The sequence below is a fragment of the Cotesia typhae genome, unplaced genomic scaffold (genome assembly GCF_013202065.1).
Source record: "Cotesia typhae breed Kobodo isofemale line unplaced genomic scaffold, CoteBio_Ctyphae contig_4, whole genome shotgun sequence".
In the NCBI taxonomy this organism is placed as follows: domain Eukaryota; kingdom Metazoa; phylum Arthropoda; class Insecta; order Hymenoptera; family Braconidae; genus Cotesia; species Cotesia typhae.
This window is the reverse complement of record NW_027423748.1, coordinates 9,795,962-9,816,887: the sequence shown is the minus strand read 5'-3', so window position 1 is coordinate 9,816,887 and position 20,926 is coordinate 9,795,962. Positions and strand designations below refer to the sequence as shown.

Here is a 20,926-nt window from a genome sequence, read left to right as displayed (position 1 = left end):
TTTATATCTAAATATATTTCTATATCTAAATCGAGTTTTTATATTATTATTATTATTATTATTTAATATAAACGCCTAAACTGTCAAAAAATTCATTCATTTATCAAGTATATCTCTTCCGGCCTCAAATATTTACGGAAATTTGCAAGCATCATCGCTTTTTTCAGAAACCAGCATACTTACTCTTCAATGAATTTAAATTAGAGATAACTGAGACACTTTAATAGCTCTGCTTATCGGCAATTAAAAAATCACCACTCATAAAAATCTTCCCAGAATGATAAAAAATTTTTTCTCCCGATTTTTACTTTATACATTTTTTTATTATTATTATTATTTATTTATTATTAATATTAAAGTCATTGTCTCGGGTGATTTTTTGTTAACGCTATTGCGTAACTTGCACATGTAACATATATTTATATTTTTATACGTATATATGTCTCCTTAATCTTGAGACGCGGATAAGTGGCATAAAATCTGTAACATTCCCACGTTCCTCAGACAGACTTTTGATGTCTATATTTACTCTCGCAATCCTATGTCAATTAATAAATTTCAAAATTAACAACATTAATAAATAATTCATCTTTTTTTTTTTTTTTGTTTTTTGGTATCAACATCAATTTTATTTTTTGTTAGTCATCTATATTACATTTTGCATTTATTAAAATAATTATGTCTATTATAAATTATAAAATACAAGTAAGGACAATTTTTCTTTTATAAATTTTATCCAAAAAAATTTTTTTTAAAATTGCACTCAAAATATTTTCCAACATAATTAGTCTGCAATTTTTAGATTTTTTCCATGAATCATTCATTGATCGTTAGTTAAATCATGAGAATAGTAACAATTAAAAGTAAAATATTCAGCGAGTTTGTTTGGAAAAATTCAGAAATTGAGTAGTACAAAAATATTATCACTTCTTATTATAATAATAATAATAACAAGTAGTAAAAAGCGTCGGCTAGGCTGTCATGGAATTATGTCATGTCATGGAACCTATGTACTCACATGTGTTACATACTAATACACATTAATATATACTAATAATAATAATAATAATAATAATAATAATAATAATAATATAATACATACAGAGCTTAAGAAATTATCTAGTAAAGGCTTTATTTTATTAAAATTTATTACAAAAATTAATTAAATTTTTGGCTAACGTAATTAAGGATATACGAGCGAGGTGGTAACTTTGAAAAAAAAATTTTTTTTTAATTTTTGAAACCAAGAAAATTGTTTTAAATCGAGACAAAAAATTCTTGAATTTTTTTGTTAAATAAAATTCATTTTTTTTTTTAAATTAAGACTAAATTTTTTTACAAAATTGGATTTAATTTTAGAATTTTGGATTACTTTAAAAAAATTGACACATTTTTTAATTTTTCCCCCAAAAATTTTCAATCAATTTAAAAAAAATTTTTACGATAAAAAAAATATTTTAAAAATAATTTTAACCCTAAAAATTAATTATTTTTGGAAAATTAAAAAATTATGTTGAATTTACGTTACTGCGCAACAGTCAGTGCACATCCCCACTCTAATACCCGCCCATACTCCTTAACAGCAGGTTATTAATCGTAGAATTAGGTCAAATAATTTAAAAATAAGAAATTAATATTAATATTAATATTAAAAAAAAGGTAATTTATTTTTTTAATTATTTATTATATTAGTTTAAATTTAAAAATTTATATTATGTTAAAGTTAGTCTGGATTATAAGTAATTGGGCCAAGTTTCGATGCCAGGTACATAGCGATGGCTCGCGTACTGCATGTAAGGACTGTTAACATGAGAATGGGTGACCTGGTTGTTTGAATGTGGGTGGTGAGGCGCGGAAATGTATTGTACCGAGGGCAAAGGCGGCTGGAGCTCGTGATAGCGTATCATGTCCTGTCGATCTTCCCATGAGACTTCGGGTATTGATTCCGAGCAGAATCTTTTGTTGGGCCTGTCGTTGTCTTCTTCGTATCTAAACAGATTTATTAATTTTTTTTTTGATAAAAATTTGAAATTTAAATTTCAAAAAATTTATTGAATTTACCGATTTATCAGCCAAGGGGACGGATTCGCAGGGGGATTCTGGTACTGATGAACGGCGAACACTTGCTGAGGGAGATACTGGTCCAGCTCGCTGCTCTCAACTTCGCATTCCTGAAGATTGAGGGGCAAATTTAGGTTTACTAGGGGGCTGAGGCTGCTTATGGGAGGCTCCTCGGTCAAGGGGATCTCGGTCGCGTCGATGAATCTACTCAGGTCCATGGTACTCTGCTGTTGGGAAGAGTCGGACATTGAGGAGGCTGAAAGCTCTTGCTGGTAATGGATGTGTTGCTGGTGTGTTAGCGCCTGTAATTTTTTAATTTATTTATTTTTATCTTGGGGTAAGAATTTTGAGGAAGAAATATACAAAGTTTAAATTAATTTACGGAGTAAATTTATTTATGCAAAGTTTGCGTTAGAAAAAATAATTTATATTATTAAGAAAATAAAAAAAAATTTTGTCATCAGAGTCTGTCAGAATCTTGTGAATTATTGACATTTTTAAAGATATCAGCACATCCCGATGTTACACTCATCGAGACCTTTCATTTGAGTACCCACATCAATTTTTCATATATTTATATATATTATATATATGTATATATGAAAAATATATGAAAATGCATGTGGGTATTCAAATAAAAGCTCTTGATGAGTGTAACATCAGGATGACCTTATATCTTTAAAAACGTAAATATTTAAGAAAATACAGAGCAATTTCACAAAAGTTACTTTTTTATTAATTCGTATTATTATTCGTATATTATGAATTTTCGTATTTCCCAAATTTTTTTATTCATAAAAAAATCATTCAATAAATAAAATGATCTACAACTATCTCAAGCAAAAAATTTCTAAAAATAAAAGCAAAGCCTGAACATATACAAAGTGAAAAATGATTGACGGGTCAATAAAAAGTAATTGCGATCGCGATATATTTACGATTAACCAGATATGTAGCATAAATTAAAACGTTGGATTAAACATCTGTTTAATTACACACCTGATTGACAAAGTGGTGCCCTCGAGGCGTCGTCGGTGGTGTAGGAGGTGACAGGCCTTGGTTCGGCGTCGTGGGAGGCGAGGAACTCACTCTGCTTTGCGGGGAATTCGGAGCTTGGATCCCGCGCGGGCTTAGGTCTTCTTGCTTCAGCGGGTTCGTCACGAACCCCATGTTTCCTCCCTGCTGTCCTTGGTTGTGATGATGGCTTAGGTGATGATTATGATTATGATTGTGATTATGATTTAGATGATTGTTATTATGATTTAAATGATTGTTATTTTGATTGTGATGATTTTGGTTGGCGTTGGACCCGCGGGAGGGTGAATTTTCGCGACCAGGGCCGTTTTGCTTCCTGCGCCTCGGCTGGTACTTGTAGTCAGGATGTTCCCGCTTGTGGATCACTCTCAGCCGGTCCGCTTCTTCGATGAAAGGTTTTTTGTCGTTCTCCGACAGAAGTCTGAAGCAGAAATGAGCGGTTGCATGTCAGTGAGTAAAATTAATGTGGATTAAAATTTTGCTCGCGGAAAAAACATTATCCGGATACGCGACGCAGCTCAACTTAACTCAAGGGTTTCTAGTTAGTGTTGACGGTGGTACTATTGACGGTCGTTCCGAAGCATTAAGGGCTACTTGAACGGTATATTACTTGTGTCGTGTAAAATATCACTTGTCACTTTTCGTTTTTTTTTTTTTTTTTTTTTTTTTCACTTATCGACCGAAAAGAAAAAAAGATTGTTTATTTTTTATGTAATATTTAATATTTTATTTTAATTTTAAAATTTTCATTTTAACAGTCAATTGTTTCGGCTACTGAATAATTTATTACATTTTTATTTAATTTATATGATTTATTAAATTTTTTTTCGGGGTTGGAAAAAAATTATTTATTTCTTCTAAAATAATTTATTATTGAATCTAAAATAAATTTTTTCAGTGAAAAAAAAATTCAAAATTAAGTATCAAATATTTAAAAATATTACGTTTAATAATAGTAAAACTCATACTTTTACTATCATTAAACTATTCTACCCTCCTTAGTATAAAACCCAAATAAAAAGATAAACTATGATATTATTTGCCGTGAAAAAACAAACTGGTATCGGTATCAGTGATCCTTGGCGCGTGCTTGCAGCTGCCGGCAGGAAACTTCCCGATACAGCGATTCCGATAAGAACCCACGTATATAATACATCATAAAATAAAATAATGATAACCATAAGACAGATAGAACCCGCGCTGGATTTCTCCAGGTAAGAACTTACAATAAGCTCGTTGTCGCAGTCAGGTGAATTTTCTAAACCTGATGGTGAAAAACAAACATCCAGGAACCACAAACAGGTAGTGGGTTTTAATTTATCGAACTTAAATTTCAAATGAAATAATAACAAGATAAGACGGTACGGCTCGTGTGAACGACCCTCGCTCGAAAACCCAAACTCTTTTATTATTTGGCTATTATTATACATATATAAGTATGATTCCTCCCGACATCTGATGGCTCACCCGCTCTAGACATGTTAGTAATAGTACAGTATGATCCTGTAGTGCATCATCTGGCAGCAAAAACCGAAAAATAACCGACCGCCGCTATCGGGCTTAAGAAAAAAAAATGTCTCAAATCCATTGACCAGATGCTCGAGTTTTTTTGCTATTTGCTACTTCAAATTCTTCTGTTAGAAAAAAAATTTCATTAAATAATTTCAATTTTTTTTTTTTAATTTATTTTGCATTATTTTATATTTAGTAAAAAATTAAATTAACAAGCTTAGTAATAATAACAATAATATTAATTTTAAATGACGGAGTTTTTAGATGTGAGTGAGGTTGATGCAACGAGCAAAGTGTGTGTGCTTACACACGAGCAGCAAAAATTTTTTTCTATCTTGTGATAAAATAAGGAAATGCAAAAATTTTATTTAAAAGAATTTTTTTATGTAATAATAAAAATAGAAAAAAAAAATTTGTTGATATTTTTTGCAATAAAAAAAAAAATCCCATTTTCTTGAGAAATTATTAATTATTTCTCTTTAAAATTAATTTATAAAAAATTATTACTTACTAATTTTTGAATTAAACTATTAGAAGCTAAATATCAACAATTAATCTAAAATATTTGATTTTTGAGCACATTAAAAAAAATCTGACAATTTTTTAGCCAACGAAAAAAAAATATTCAACAAAGTTTATCGGCAATAATATATAATTGAGAGTCTAAAATACATTTCGCGTAAATTTAAACTCGCTAAGTGCCGGTCAAACTCATCGTAGGTGCTAAATAATTATCCGTTCCTCTAAAATAAATCCCCATGGTACACACCGAGCCTGATAGGTACCTCCAAGACTTCCGAATAACGTGAGAAATAAAAGTACTCTCACCTTTCACCTCCCACCTCACCGTAACCTCCAAAAGCGTTTGCTCAATTTAAAAATACAAACATTCATATAACACGACTTTCTCATCGTTATATTACATGATACATGACTAATATACTGACCGAGTTTGTCAATATCAAAATACTCGATACTCGAGACAAGACCACATATACACTGTTATTAAAGATACAGATACAGATACATATGCTTGAGGATATAATTTGATCAGATACAATATAAGATTAAAAAAAATAACTTAAATGATACAATAATACCCAGCGGGATATTCTGTCGGCGGGTTTCTCTCTAACGCGATGGGGATTCTCGTTAACTCTGTTAATCTGTCGATGATAAAGAAAACTTTAATGATTTTTATCATTATTAGAAGGAGGATTTTAATTCTCATGGTTTCTTTTGTCCAGGATTATTAGGACGACGATTAGTTTCCGCCAGTCACTGTCGACAGGTCGCTGATTTAAACCCTATTTTAGGCTTTTAACATTTCATTCTACAGATTGACATCTTTACTCATATCAATTTTTATATTTAATTGTCCAGGCAACAAACAAGTTATTACTTCTCTTTATTCTAATTAAACTCCCACGCTTTAGGAGGACAAATGATACTTTTTTTTTTAATAAACAATTTCGTGTGTAAAAAAAGAAAGTTATCTTCTATTAATATTATTTGTGGCAAAATTTATTTTTAATAAATTTTTTTATTAAAAATTTTTCTGACTTTTTTTTTAAACTAAAAAATTTTTCAAAATGATTTTTTGTCTTTTATTAATTTAATTTTTTTCAGTGAGCCCTAAAAAAAAATTACCTCGATTTAAGAGAACAATTGTAGAACAAAAAAAAATTACTGAAGAAATTTATAATTTTTAATCAAGCCGAAAAATTTTTAATTCAAATATAATTTTAAAAAAATTTTCTGCTTTTTTTAAAATCATTAAATTCTTCAAAATAATTTTTTTAATTCAAGAATTTTTCTAATAAATCAAAGAAATGGATTTACAGTGATTGTTCTATATTAATAATATCAATATCATGGGAATTAAGTGTAATTGTAATACCCACTTACTAGAGGGGGAGAAAAATGAAATTACCCTAATAAAATTACTCATGCTCCGAAGACCAAGACGAAGAAGAGTAAGAGTCCGCGGCAGAATCAAACCTGTGAGAATTTGTTTATCTGATTGGCCGTCTGGAGCTCCATATTTTACCAGGCGACTGAAACGGAGAGCTCATAGCTTCACTCACATTAAACATTAAACTGATCCACATGGGATTAATGATTAATGCCGATTACAAGACGGATTTGAGGATTTTAAATACTGGGAAGGCTATCGGGGGATCTAGAGCTTTTCTGCTTTTGATGAGATTCTGAAGAACTGAGTAGACTGCAAATAGATATGTGTGTGAATATATATGTGTGTTGTGTGTGGTTCTATTCCACCATTTTAATCTGCAGTTTCTTCGTGTCAGTGCAAATTGACCGTTTAGTTTCTAAGTGCGTATATCCACGCCCATTTCTCTATGGCGCATGCACTTTTATGCATAATTTAATTATTATGCAATTTATATTCATAAATATTTCATCTGTTCAATTAAATTAATTTTTTTTTTTAAATAACATTCAAATTAAATTGAAAAAAATTAATAAAAATTTTTTCTTGCTATTATTGTTCAATTTTTTAGAAAAAAAAAAATTATTTTTTATTTTTTAAATCAATTTTCAAGGAAAATTTTAATTAAAATTGGTAATAAATAACTTACCTCCACAATTTACCAAGAGTTTTGGACAACTCTGCGTTATGAAGCTGTGGGTACTGATCAGCGAGTTTTTTCCTCGCAGCCTGGGCCCATACCATGAAGGCATTCATCGGCCTTTTAACATGCGCCGCTCTTTTATCACTTGTTCCTCTGAAAATAAATTTATAAATTTTTACTAAATCTAAATTTTATTAAATTCATTTAAAAAAAAAAAAAATTTTTTTTTTGTAATTGCTACTATTATTATTATTATTATTATTATTATTATTATTATTATTATTAATATAGGACTCCGAAAATTTTTAGACAAGACAAAAAAAAATTAATTAATCCAAAAATTAGATCACGCAAATTTTTGGTTTTAAATTGAAGAATATTAAAAGTATCAATTAAAAAAATAATGATATTGATGATAATGATAAAAAAAAAAAAATATTTTTTATGGGCATCGTATCAGGGTGACTTGTATAATTTCTCGCGAAGGATAATCATACACATACACGCATGTAAAGACGTGGTATAAAGTTTTTAGTGGCTGGTAACCACTCGAGTGGATACTCTAAGCTTAAAATAACACGACACAAGTGTACTAAGCCCTTTTATTTATTTCTCAGAAGATGACTTCATAAAAGTTTAACGTATATAGATGTAACGTCAAGGATGATGTGCTTTTGAGTGACGTCCTATCCACCCTCGCAATATTACATTTTTTTTATCAGCAAAAAAGTAGCGACAAAATAACTGATGACAAAATAATGAAATTACAAAAAATATAAAACTTAAAATTTTATTTTTACAAAAAGAATCTTTCGAAATTTATTCACGCAAATATTAAATATTTTATTTAATATTTTTGGTAAAAATTCATTTTTGGACGGTAGCTAATCCGCGACGGGGGTGTTAATCCGAAGGTAAACGGCAAAAAGCAAGGAGCTGCGGGTGATTAGCGAGAGTTTACTAACAAGAGTCTCTATAGTCGCGACATATTTTTGCGTGTTACCTCTTATCTTCTACTTCACTCGGTTTACGCGGCTGGGTAAAATTAAATGGACAAGGTAAACTTTGGCGTACGAAAAATACAACACCGAGTGTTTGCTTGGTGATTAAGCTCATTCAAACTTCAAACTTAATTGTCGACGGCTGCGATGTGTAATCGTCGAGGACTTCTTACACTCCCACCGATTATTCCCACGTTTTCGTTATCGGGATTCGGATCTCGGAGAAGGTTTGATACGTTTTTTATTGTTAGCGATAACCCTCTCGGATATTTATATAAAATGATAATGATAAGTGAACTGCCACGGAATATTTTACATTTTTTTTTTAAGAGAAATTTAAAGTTTTTTCGCGAATTTTTTGCCAAATTTTTTTTTTTTAATAATTTATATTATTTTTTTTTTAACTAAAAATTAAAAATCAAATTTTTTACAATAAAGGACTCATTAAAAAAATTCTAGACTCTTAAATAAAAATTTATTGACGTTTAAAATTGGCATGTTCGGAAAGTTTTGAATTTTTGAGACCTAACTTTTGAACAATTCATTCTGAAAAATTTTTTTTGAGACAAAATTTGTTGTAAATTAAATTCTCTTTAAATTTTGACTATAAAAAATCTCCTAGGACCAATATTTTTAAAGAAAAACCAATTTTTGACACTACGCTCCAAAAATTCCGAAATATTTCAAAGTTTCACAATTTTTAAACAATTATTTTCACAAAATTTTGAACCAAAAATAATTGCAATTTAAATTCTCTGAAATTACATAACTATCCTCTCCCACAAAATTCAAAAATTTCCAACAAACCAAACCACAACAAAGCTGTATAAAAAAAATACTCCAAAAAACCAGAACCACACCTACGAAAAATTCCACCTTGTCAAACAATCCATAAACAAACACTCCCAGCCGATCGTGTATTAATTAGCTAATTTCCGTTAATTGACACCGAGGACATTTTTCCGTGTCTCTTTTTCCCAGCCGTGGAAAAACGAGTCCCTCATAATTAACTTAGCATCATCGCTATTTAACATTCTAAACTTTTTCTGTCATCGCTAATATTGTTTTTTATTTTTTTTTTTTCTAAACACCTCGGTTCCCATGCTTGCAATTCCGAGCTGTTCGTTTACTTACTTGGTAGCAACAGGTACTAGTGTCCAGTCATACCCATCCAGGACTTTAGCGACAGCTTTGCTTATTTCTGCGCCCTTCATACCCCCCGCGATATTTTCACTCGCACTTTTTACATTTTTATTCTCATTACTGTTATTATTCTCATTACTGTTATTATTATTATTATTACTCACACTATTATTATTATTATTATTATTATTATTATTATTATTATTATTATTATTATTATTATTATTATTATTTGCAATAGGAGGAATCAAGTCCGAATTTTCCCCCATAATTCCGTTCATTTTAGAAAAAAAAACCTAAAAAATAGCCGAGAAAACAGTCAGCTAGTGTAAACAATTACAATTACAATTAAAATACTTGTAAAATAAAATGCGTTACACTTTAAAGTATCTTTGTTCGTTGCTATCATTTACGCTGGCATCAACAATAATTATAATTATAATTATAATAAAAAATAAAATACAAATGTTATCTCCTCCTCTGTGGTATGTTTTTATAATAATTAATAAAAATTCACTTAATAAAAATTAAGTGAAGTTAACTCTCGATTACTAGCACTTTAATTTATAAGTTGTCTATTACAGTTTTAATTATTCACTAAATTGTCGCACATGTATGTCACTCCTCACTTTTAATTATTTTACGTCACACAGTAATTAATTTTTAATCAATTTTTGGGTGAAAAAATTTTTGAAAAAATAAAAATTTTGAATGGTTTAAAGTGAAGTAATGGTCCCACTTTTTAAACAGTTAATGCTAGAGCGCGATCAGCGCACAAGTGAGGTGGTTAGATTTTGCCTCGGGGCAGTTTCCTCCACGCGTTTTAAGGCCCGAATGGTATGGTACAAATAGGCGGGGCGTAATATCGTGACACTTGTTGCTTCTACTGCTTCTCATATATATATATATATATATATATATATATATATATATATATATATATATATATATATATATATATATATATATATAGTCTCATTTCGGACGTATATATGTTGGCTCCAAGACCCAGAACATTAAATTTGAGAAGTTCGTAAATAAAAAAAAAAATAAAATAAAATTTATGGAAAAAATTTTTTGAGAAAAATTATTATTTGTTTTATATTTTATAAATTACATGTGTGTAATATAATTTAAGTATGTGAGTATAAATATGAATTGATAATAAAAATTATCAATAACTAATTAATCAAATAAATAAAAAAAAAAAGTCAGAGTTGGAGTTTGGTAGATAATTAATATTAGATTGAAGAATAATTAATTGCGAAAAATAAATAAGGAGATTTTTAATTTAAATAATTATTGTCGGGTTGTTGTACTATTTTTCGAGCGATTTTTATATATTTATAATAATATGTAAACGTTTCCTCCGCGCTATATTTAGGAAGAGATATTACTATAATATACGAATATATATATATATATATATATATATATATATATATATATATATATATATATATATATATATATATATATATATATATATATATATTTATATATGAGTGAGTGTGTTAGTGGAATGACGGTTACCATGGACACGATATCCGCGGTCGAGATGACCAATCGGTTTCTTGAGGGTCTCCCACTCGCGGTTAACACGCGTACCCTCCTACGCTTTGACGTTTCATTGGATGCTACCAGACTATTACATGTAATTATATTACACACCTTTGTCTAATCTATTTTATATGTAATGCAATGTAATATTATCTTGCTGTGATTAATTAACTTTTAGATGTGTACATTAGAAATTTTTTTTTTTTTTAAGTATTACAAAAGATTTATTTATTTATTTCTTTTGTTTTCTTCTTTGGTTCTTCAATTAATTAATGATTTTATTTCTGTAATTTTTAATTACAAAATAAAATTATTATTATTATTGCCAATTCGAATTTTTATAACTAGCAACCTTGCAGACATTATGTGACTTGTCAACCATAATTAAATAAAATTTTGCTTTATTAAATAATGACTTTTGTTGCACTGTACTTTCTTAAATATTGACTTTTTTAAAAATATAAGCTCATTCCGATGTTACACTCATCAAGAGCTTTCATTTGAGTACCCACATGTATTTTTATATATTTTTCATATTTACATATATATATAATATATATAAATATATGAAAAATTGATGTGGGTACTTAAATGAAAGGTCTTGATGAGTGTAACATCGGGATGAGCTTATATTTTTAAAAATGTCAATAGTTCACGAGATATAGGGTCATTTTTTAATTAAATATTTAGAATTAAAATTTTTTAAATAATAATAATAATAATAAATTATTAAGTTAAGGTTGTGATTATTAATTTAATAAATCATATATTAAATATATATTAATCATATCCAAAAATGATTATTCAAATAAAGATAAGAATGACAGTTCTCACGTGATAATTTATAATCTTTTTCCTTGTATGATCCTCCGCTCATATCCTATGCTTATATAATATAATATAATATGTACAAGCTTTTATCCACTTCCTCAATAAAAACTCCCTAAAATTTACCCACACGGAACTACAAACAAGTAAATAGAAATACACACATGACAAGTCGCGAAACTAGGTCTCAGGATAAAATCTTAACAAGGACCACGTGTTGACGGTTTTTGGTGACACTATCCTACTGAAATATACAGATATATTGAGCAAAGATGATAGTAATTGGTTAAACTTGAAAATTAGTGTCTTAGTGTCACAAAAAGAGTTTGAGAGAGTATTGGTTTGTTTCTTTGTCACATATTCCGTATATAATATATATATATATATATATATATATATATATATATATATATATATATATATATATATTAATATAAACATCTGGCGTATCATCTTCAACATGATCTTCGGATTCTTAGCGTGCCATTGACCGGGAGGTTTTATTTTTAAAAACTAACAAATCATCTACGAGATAAATTATTTCCTTGTAGGTAAAATATCTAAAGGATAATTAGTTGTACCTACATATGATGAAACTGCTGTTTCGCTGCGCTGCAGACTTTCTATTACCAAATCGCCCGATCGATCGGTAATTATGATTAATTATTTACTTTATTTTTATATCATTGAATTAAATGTTCAACAATTAATATTATTATTAATACATTTGTACTTGCAGAGTTGTCATTTCTTTTAATTAGGACTTGTGTGTCCTTAAAAATGTTGTATTTTGTGGAGAGATAACTCAAGAGTAAAGGGGAAGATTGAGTCTATAGAGGGGAAAAAAAAAATATATATATATATATATATATAAGTAAGCTGTGAATGTTGAGAAGAGCACGCGTCACGACGTCTGTGGCCAGTGACAATGCAGAATGCGATCGCGGTTCAAGACGCTCTTGGGGGTCCTCTATTCTACTCGCGGGCCCGTTTCTTTGCTTAGGGATATATAAGATATAATACATGTTTATATATCTATATATTATATATTAACTGTCCGTACCGGGGGGCTATATGTGTCAGTTCCTCGGGCCACCCCCGCGGCTTTCAAGTATCCGACTGAGCAACCAGAGGATCCCACTACTTTTTTTTCTTTGTTTTTAACAAGTGTCTTTTTTTTTTTAATTTTTTTTTCTTCAACTAAAAAATTAAAATTTGCGGGTTAGATGTAATGAAGATTTTTTTTTTAATAAAATTTGAATATAAAAATTATTTAAATTTTTAATAAAAAATTTAATTTTAATTGTGAACGAAAAAATTATTATGGAAAGTAATAATAATAAGTACAGTGCCAATAATACAATGCAAAACAGTATTTAAACCGAAAGTCAGGGAAGAAAAAAACAACAACAATCCCAACATACTGTTGCCACGTGCGACGGGATGTTTACCGCGTGAAAGATAAATTCCATCTTGCCTCAAATCAATATTATTGTTCGCGGTTCATCATCTAAATTTGTACGATCTACTAAAACTAAACCACCACAATCTCTACAAACAAACTCTATCAAGGGTAAAATTAAGCTGAAATAAATTCAAGGTTTGATTAACTCTCTGTATTAATTTCTTACTACCCCAAAAAATGAATTTTGATAAAAAAAATTTTTTTTACTTCGAAAATAATTTATTTAAAAATTCTTCAAATAAATTATTAGAAAGAGAATTTATTAATTTTTTTCTAATACAATATAAATAAAATTTTTTTTAATATAAATTTCACTCCAAAGAATTTTGATAAAATTAAAAAATTTTTATAATGTATAAATTAATTAATTAAGTCTATCTAAATTAATATAAATTTATATTTTCTTCCTAAATGAAAATACAAGTTCCTAAAACTGTTGAGGGTGCGAAAGAGGAGATCCGTAAAGAATAAAAACTCTTTGATGTAGGCACAAAACTCTTACACGGCATTGACCGTGGTTTATATGCGTTCTTAAAAGCTCCCTTGTATTTAATATATCGCTCATTCATTAAATATGTCGTGGTATAATTAGGCCGGGGTTCTCTGATCCTTACAACTTCATTGCACACTTATAAACACATATACGAGAGATGACACGCGAGACGTGAATTTGTTGGGACAATACAACAGTCTTTCAGTGAAACCAACGACTCGTGTCTCGCTCATTTCATTTTATGAATTATTATTAATAAAAAAAATTAAAATTAAGTAAACATACACTGTAATTAGTTTAATTATCATCCAACTTGAATTTTTATAGATATATAATAATTAATAAAAAAGCTACAGACTGACATTAATATCAAACTCGACTTCATTAAGCGACCAGAGAAAGAGCGGAATTTTCCTGGTCTTGTAAAAGTCGCTGATGACTTTGGTGGAGATTTTGGGGATGCGAGTGCGTTCGGGAACTGTGTAGTCCACGGAGAAGAGCCCGAACTTCTGAGTGTAGCCGACGGACCACTCAAAGTTGTCGATGAGGGACCAGGCGAAGTACCCGCGGATATTAATGCCCTGGGCGATCAGACCCGGCAGCTCGCTGAGGTGCTGGTGGTGGTATTTGGCTCGTCCGATATCTGCCAGCTGGCCGCGGTCCCAGTACCCGTTCTCGGTTATCATTATCATCGGGACCTCAAAGTCCTTGTTGATTTTTTGGATTGTTGAGACTAGAGCCCAAGGTGTGCTCTGAAATTTTTTTAAAATATTTTTTACAAATCGACAGTTTAATTAGCAATTAGTCTAACCCCTTATTTTTTAGAGGGTAATTTTTTAACATTTTAATGTAGTTTAACTTTAATGTAATTTTTTTTTCTTGAGTTTTTATATTTTTATACAAATTTTAAAAGTCTGAAAAAAAAAAAAAAAAAGACTCACTCGATCAGAAAACGCGGCTCCATTTTCATTAGCAGGCACCTCAAGCATCCCAATATCCCCAAAAAATGACACCGTGGAAGTAACGTTGTAATTCTTGTAGTTTTGAACCTGCGAAGCGTGGTAATAATTCAGTCCCAAGAAATCGGTGGAATTCCGGAGCATCAAAATTTCCTCGGCAGTGAATTCCGGAAGCCTCGAGCGCGGAAATCCTTGCTTCAAACTGTTTTCCGCTATTCTATTTTTCATTTCTTCTGGATAGTCCCCGAAGTGCCCGAAGAGGGGGTTTAGGAACCAGGAACCCCAGAACTCGAACCATCTGTCGGCTCCTGCGACTTCTTCGGGGTCTTCGGGGTTTGAGGCTACTGCCCAGGGGACTGATATTGATAATCCAACTTTACCTATTTTTTTTTTATTAATAATTGTATTAAAATAATAAAAAAGTTAATTAATATTAAAAAATTATATTGAAGTGACCTTTTTGTTCCTGACAGAATTCTTCGTTGTACATTTTATAAACTTTTGCATGAGCGAGTAACATATGATGCCCGCATAGATAGTCAGTGATACCTGAATGATTAACAAAGGGTACCATTTTACCCCCATACCCATAAACACAGTAAACTGTCGGTTCATTGACTGTCGACCAATATTTGACCTTAAAAAAAATTTAATTGAAATTTGTTGACACTTTTTATAATAATTACTCAATTAATAATATTATTGAATTTTTAGTGGAAAAAAAAAAAAAAAAAAAAAAAAAAAACCAAATTACCCTGTCTCCAAACGCTTTAAAAACAATCCTGGCATAATCAACAAACCAGTCAACAATTAAGGGATTAGTCCACCCTCCAAGATCCTGGAGCTCCTTCGGCAAGTCCCAGTGGAACAAAGTAACAACAGGAGTTATGTTTCTACCCACCATTTCGTTTATAACATTATCGTAATGCTCTATTCCCTTGGAGTTCAATGAGTTCGGAAAACCCGTCGGCAAAATCCGCGGCCACGATATTGAAATTCTAAAGGCATTACACTGCGACCCAATTATTTATATTTAATTTAATATTGAAATATATAAATTATTGATTATGGATTATTAATTATGAAACTCTAAAACTTACGCCGAGCTGTTTGGCAAGATCGATATCCGTTTTGTACATAAAATACGAATTAGCGGCAATATCACCGTTTGAATTATCAATTACCGTTTCAGGAGAGTTGTGAGTTGCGTAATCCCATATTGACTCTCCTTTACCTGCTTAAAAAATTATTAAATTTAATTAAATTAGTAAAAAAAAAATAAATTTAGTTTTAGAAATTAATTTTTATTTAATTATAATTATAAAAATTCTACCAGAGACATTCCAAGCCCCTTCAGTTTGATAAGCAGACGTAGAAACTCCAAAAAGAAAATCATCCGGAAAACGCCCCTCTTTAGCAGTATTCACCCTCTGGATTGCCACCAACGATTTTGGCATCGGGTAATAATCAATTTCCGGAAAATCGGGCAGCATTGACGTCAAGGAGTCCATCAGGCCCAACAGTAAGCTCACATTCCCCAGCGCCCACATTTTTAAAAGCTTTTTATTTCAATCACTTGAAAATTTTAATAAAGAAACTTATAAAATAAAAAAAGGAGGAAAAAACAAACTTATACTGACGGGAAAAATAAATTTTAAATTAGAAGTGAACTGACCAGCAGAACTAAAGAGTTCTTTACACTTATCGTCAATAAATATTTCTTTATCATTGTGTAACCAGATAATGTGGATAATTTATTTAATTGCATTATTGATAGCGAGTAAAAAGTTAAACAATAACTTTTTGTATTGTTTAAAAATTTTTTTTATTTATTTTTTTATTTTTAGGAATTAAATGATTAAATTTTCTATTATTTTTTTTAAATTGAAAATTTAAAAAAATTAATTACAAAAAAAAAAAAAATAAAATAAAAATGAAATTTAAAAAAAATTATTTCAAGTAAAATTTGAAAATTTATTATTAAATCTGCAGCGAAAAATGACGATGCATAAATAATTTATGCCCTACATTTTATTGTCAAAATGAATATTAATAATAGTCGTCAAAAATTAGCCTCGGATTCGGTCGAAGAAACAGCGACACATTTCAATTAATTAAAAGCTGTAAATTACCTCCAAATCTAATAAAAGTTATAAAACGTAATAATGAAAATAAGTATAATATATAATTTATCGCAGCGAGAAGTCTTAACTTAAATAAGTGAGTACGTGGGCGCTGAAAATCATTCGCGAAAATAAGTAAATACAATAAAAAAGTAAGAGTAATCATCGCCGAGGAGTGAGTTTACGAATTTCGTTCGCCAGTTACATTGCATTAGTAAGTCGGTTAACGTCGAATCACCAGTGCAGCGTAATAGTAACAGGCACAAACAGATAATGGACCGAGGACAAGATGAAGAAGATTCCCCCACCCGTTAAAAAGGTGGTGGTCCACGGAAACGCCTCCACCATCCACATCTTCACCATCTCGGCCTCGTATTATCGCGAGTCCCCTCACTCATACTCTTTCTTTGCCGTCTATGCAATTTTCAGATTTTAAGACTTTGCCTAAGAATTAGCCGCGAGCTTTCGCGTATCGCGGGTCGGCGGTTTTATTTTTTTTATAAAAATTGTGTGTCGAGTGATTTTTTTCAGTGGAAAAATTAATTAAAAATTGTGGTGTGATTTTAAATAATTTATTTATTTAAAAAAAAAATTTTTTTTTGATTTAAAAACTAATTAATTAATTTAAAATTAAATCATGGAAATTAATGACAGCAATGAAAAACCCGGACCGTCAAATGAATCGAATGCGTTGGACGATGCAGTCGGAAAATTATTGCAAGGTAAACAAAATATTAATAATTGAATTAAGCAAATAATACCTTGAATTTATGAAGACATTTAATTTATAAGTAGACACTATAATTGGCGTTGAAAGCTCAGCTCGTTAATTCTCGACACCGGATTTATCTTGGCGATTAAAATTTATTTGTTTTTTATTTTGGAAAAATAAAATTCTGAGCAGGCTTGAGGAGGGTAAATTTAAATGTATATGTGTAACATAATGATCTAGCGGTTAGCTAGATATACATATAATGAAAAATGGTAAAATGTACGTTAGCGGTGAGATCTTTAAGAGCAGGTGCTGCGAGCCAAGCGAAACTGTTCTACGACACTAATTATAAGAGCACCAAATTAAATCTGACACATCAACTTGCAGGCAATAGTACGCGATATAATTTATGGGAGGTTATTTTTTTTTTCTTCCCACGAAAAGTTCGTTTTCATTTTGATCTCAATCGTTTGATATTTATTTTTATTGTCGTTAAATTAAATAATTAATCAATTTTTAAATAAAAAAATTATTATTAAATCAAGAAATTATTAATTTAATTTTTAATTACAAAATTTTACTAATAAAAAATTATTAACTTAATTTACAATCAAGAAAAAAATTTTTTTACTGATAATTTATTAAAATAAAGTAACTATTTAATGATTTAGACTTCTGCCTTTATAAAAATAATAAAGAAAAAATTATTAATAAGCATAATTAAATTGTTTGGAATTTTTATCCCTTCTAAAAATTTTTAACACCGATATTTTAAAAAATGCAAAAAGTAAAAGTGTTAAATGAATAAATAACAATCTTTGGCACGTGGCTGTCAAATTTAATAAAAAATAAATATATTATTGTAATTATCTTCGACCCAGTGATACATTGAAATGATACAAAATAAATACAGATGCAATATTGTAATCAAGTAAATTTACCACGCAAGACTAAGCCGTACGACAGATTGGCATTTATGCGACTAGTGTTATAACACACCGGTTTATTCACCGCTGGACAATCGGCTATTGTCGCCTCAACAATCTCCCCTTTACGGCAAACACTCTTTTGTAATTATCTATTTCACAAATATTAATCCATCATTTGTTAATGAATAGAGGAATCACTTCACTCTTGCATCAATTAATATATTAATTAATTAACTGTGTTCTTGTATAGTTAATTGATTTATTATTATTCTCAGGTTTAAATTATCATTGTTAAAAATTTTTAAAATAATTAAATTAATAGAATGAAAATTAATTTTATAAAATAAAAAATTTAGTATTTTTTTTTATTTTTTTTTTTTGGAACCAAAAAGAGAATAAATTTACTTTACGGAGAAATATATTCCTGGCGATTCACGAAATTAAAAAATTTCGCCGTAAACCATAGGGCTAACGAAGAAGGTCTCGTTAGAGGGAACCGACAGAGAGGCCGCATCGTTAGACCGTGTCACCCCGCAATTAACTCTGATAGTAGATTATGACACTCTAATTCAACCCGTCACGTGTTTTTTAACCCTTTGCTAATTATCAGCCTCCAGACGTCACTTTTGACGATTTATCTGGCCCTAGATAGTATCGGTTTTATTCTAGACCCTGCGTATAATACTAGACCTTAGATCATAGACAACTTCTTGCGATAAGAATAATTCTCGGGCATAAACACTAAATCTGAATCGCTGTTTTATCCGAGTTTTATGATGACATTAATCTTGAAAGTTTATCAGCGCCCGAGATAGTAATTATAATTATAATTAATTTTATATTAGGAATTCTCGTAAAAATGAGGGTTTATTATTTTTTCTTCTGTGAATTGAATGTCACTGATAAGATTCAGACATGAGTTATTTTATGATTTATATTTACGAGCCTAGATCTTGATTTATACTTACTTGATATTTTATATGAAATTAAATTTTAATAATTAAGATTTTTTTTTTTTTCGGAAAAAATATTAATTGATTTAATTTAATCAGGGTATGATTGGACATTACTGCCAGTAACGTCGAGAACAGGCGGGCGCAGGAGTACTCATGTAAAAAGGCCGATGAATGCCTTCATGGTATGGGCCCAGGCTGCAAGAAGAAGACTCGCTGATCAGTACCCTCAGCTTCACAATGCCGAGTTGTCAAAAACTCTCGGTAAATTGTGGAGGTAATTCAATTTATTTTTTTAAAAAGCTTAGAAAGAAAAAATTTATAATTTACACTAAGAAAAAAAATGTTTTTAAATTTTTTAATTTTTTTCTATACAAGAATTTTATTTTTAATTTTTTTTTTAATGAAAAAATGAATAAGTATTTTTTTTTTTTAAATTAAATTTAAATTATTTAATATGCAATAAATAATTTTAGAATATTAAGCGACGGCGAGAAGCAACCATTTATCGAAGAAGCTGAAAAATTACGTAATGCTCATAAAAAACAACACCCACATTATAAAGTAAGTTTTTAATTTAATTAAATTTTAAGTTGAGAAAAAAAATTTTTTTTTTTATTATAATTTTACAAAATAAATTTTTTTTTGTCCGATTTAATTTTATAAAATTAATTTTAATTTCTTATCATATTTTTAATCTAATATTAATTAATTTAAATAATTAATAATAATAATATTAATAATAACAACAAATAAAATTTCAATTTTAATTTATATTTTTATTAAATTTCAATCTAATAAAATTTATTTCTTTCTTGATTTAAATTTTTAAACTTTTCACCCAATAAAAAAATTTTTAAACTAAATAATAATAAAAAATAAATAATTACAGTACCAACCACGTCGCAGAAAACCAAAGACTGAAGACCAATCTCTCCCCCGAAATACATTGCAACCACCAACATTAGACTCTCCCCCAGAATGTACTTACCCGAGGATCTACCCCGACTCCTCGAAGCCTTACGAGCGACCTCTGGTCTACGAGCCGCAAAAAGGATTCGAATTGCATCCTAAATACGTCGAGAGTCTAAAGTGCACTGACCATCAAAACTGCGGGTACGAGGGTCCCAAATACGAGCTCTCAAAAAACTACCCCGAGGCTTCCAGGCACCCCGAGTTCCAGAAGAACTACGAGGGGATCTCCAAGTTCCCGGAGATGAAAGTTTCCGGATATTCGGAGGCCTTCAAGTACCCAGAAGTGGCAAACACACAGAAGTCTTACCCCTGTATGCACAGTCAGTACTACTCCGCGCCGGACTCTTACTCCGTTCATGAAGATACTGATTATCAAGGACAAAGTATGCCCGCGCACTCGTTTTACCCTTATATTTCCGCTTCCATGGCTCAGCCTTCTTATTACATGGGTCCTCGATAAATTGATAATAATTAATTAAAATTATAATTATGATTAATATTTAATAAAAAATATTATTGGGATTTAATTAAGGCTTAAAAATTTGATTAAATAAAAATTTTATGGTTTAAATTAAATATT

General features: G+C 29.7%; 3 protein-coding genes across 4 annotated transcripts; 1 reads left to right on the top strand and 2 right to left on the bottom strand.

The window, feature by feature from the left end:
* Nucleotides 1-623: 623 nt before the first annotated feature.
* Nucleotides 624-10,145, bottom strand: LOC141527138 (uncharacterized). Its single transcript, XM_074242455.1, has 5 exons — nt 9,341-10,145; nt 7,212-7,358; nt 3,061-3,517; nt 2,062-2,363; nt 624-1,989 (listed from the first exon to the last, which is right to left on the bottom strand). Exons 1-5 carry the CDS (start codon nt 9,628-9,630, stop codon nt 1,734-1,736), a joined length of 1,452 nt encoding a protein of 483 aa, XP_074098556.1. The 5' UTR covers nt 9,631-10,145; the 3' UTR covers nt 624-1,733.
* Nucleotides 10,146-13,441: 3,296 nt separating this feature from the next.
* LOC141527094 (myrosinase 1-like) lies at nt 13,442-16,307 on the bottom strand. Of its 2 annotated transcripts, none has more exons than XM_074242386.1 (6): nt 15,988-16,307; nt 15,755-15,891; nt 15,409-15,666; nt 15,111-15,291; nt 14,637-15,034; nt 13,442-14,447 (listed from the first exon to the last, which is right to left on the bottom strand). In XM_074242386.1, exons 1-6 carry the CDS (start codon nt 16,202-16,204, stop codon nt 14,046-14,048), a joined length of 1,593 nt encoding a protein of 530 aa, XP_074098487.1. In that variant the 5' UTR covers nt 16,205-16,307; the 3' UTR covers nt 13,442-14,045. The 2 variants fall into 2 exon arrangements, with proteins under 2 accessions (XP_074098487.1, XP_074098488.1); XM_074242387.1 differs by having other exon boundaries at nt 15,755-15,888.
* Nucleotides 16,308-16,920: 613 nt separating this feature from the next.
* Nucleotides 16,921-20,905, top strand: LOC141527095 (uncharacterized). Its single transcript, XM_074242388.1, has 4 exons — nt 16,921-17,499; nt 19,471-19,648; nt 19,848-19,935; nt 20,264-20,905. Exons 1-4 carry the CDS (start codon nt 17,415-17,417, stop codon nt 20,804-20,806), a joined length of 894 nt encoding a protein of 297 aa, XP_074098489.1. The 5' UTR covers nt 16,921-17,414; the 3' UTR covers nt 20,807-20,905.
* The last annotated feature ends 21 nt before the right edge of the window (nt 20,906-20,926 follow it).

Bases quoted from the DNA above. Each gene is read 5' to 3' on its own strand.
- LOC141527094 (XM_074242386.1), bottom strand. From the start codon at position 16,204: ATGTGGGCGCTGGGGAATGTGAGCTTACTGTTGGGCCTGATGGACTCC. The intron at 15,292-15,408 runs GTAATTTGGTTT...ATTTTTTTTAAG, and splicing joins TTAAAGCGTTTGGAGACAGG to GTCAAATATTGGTCGACAGT. The intron at 15,035-15,110 runs GTCACTTCAATA...AAAAAAAAATAG, and splicing joins ATTCTGTCAGGAACAAAAAG to GTAAAGTTGGATTATCAATA.
- LOC141527095 (XM_074242388.1), top strand. From the start codon at position 17,415: ATGGAAATTAATGACAGCAATGAAAAACCCGGACCGTCAAATGAATCG. The intron at 19,649-19,847 runs GTAATTCAATTT...AAATAATTTTAG, and splicing joins ACTCTCGGTAAATTGTGGAG to AATATTAAGCGACGGCGAGA. The intron at 19,936-20,263 runs GTAAGTTTTTAA...AAATAATTACAG, and splicing joins AACAACACCCACATTATAAA to TACCAACCACGTCGCAGAAA.
- LOC141527138 (XM_074242455.1), bottom strand. From the start codon at position 9,630: ATGAACGGAATTATGGGGGAAAATTCGGACTTGATTCCTCCTATTGCA. The intron at 7,359-9,340 runs GTAAGTAAACGA...ATTTATTTTCAG, and splicing joins CTAGTACCTGTTGCTACCAA to AGGAACAAGTGATAAAAGAG. The intron at 2,364-3,060 runs GTGTGTAATTAA...AAAAAATTACAG, and splicing joins GGCACCACTTTGTCAATCAG to GCGCTAACACACCAGCAACA.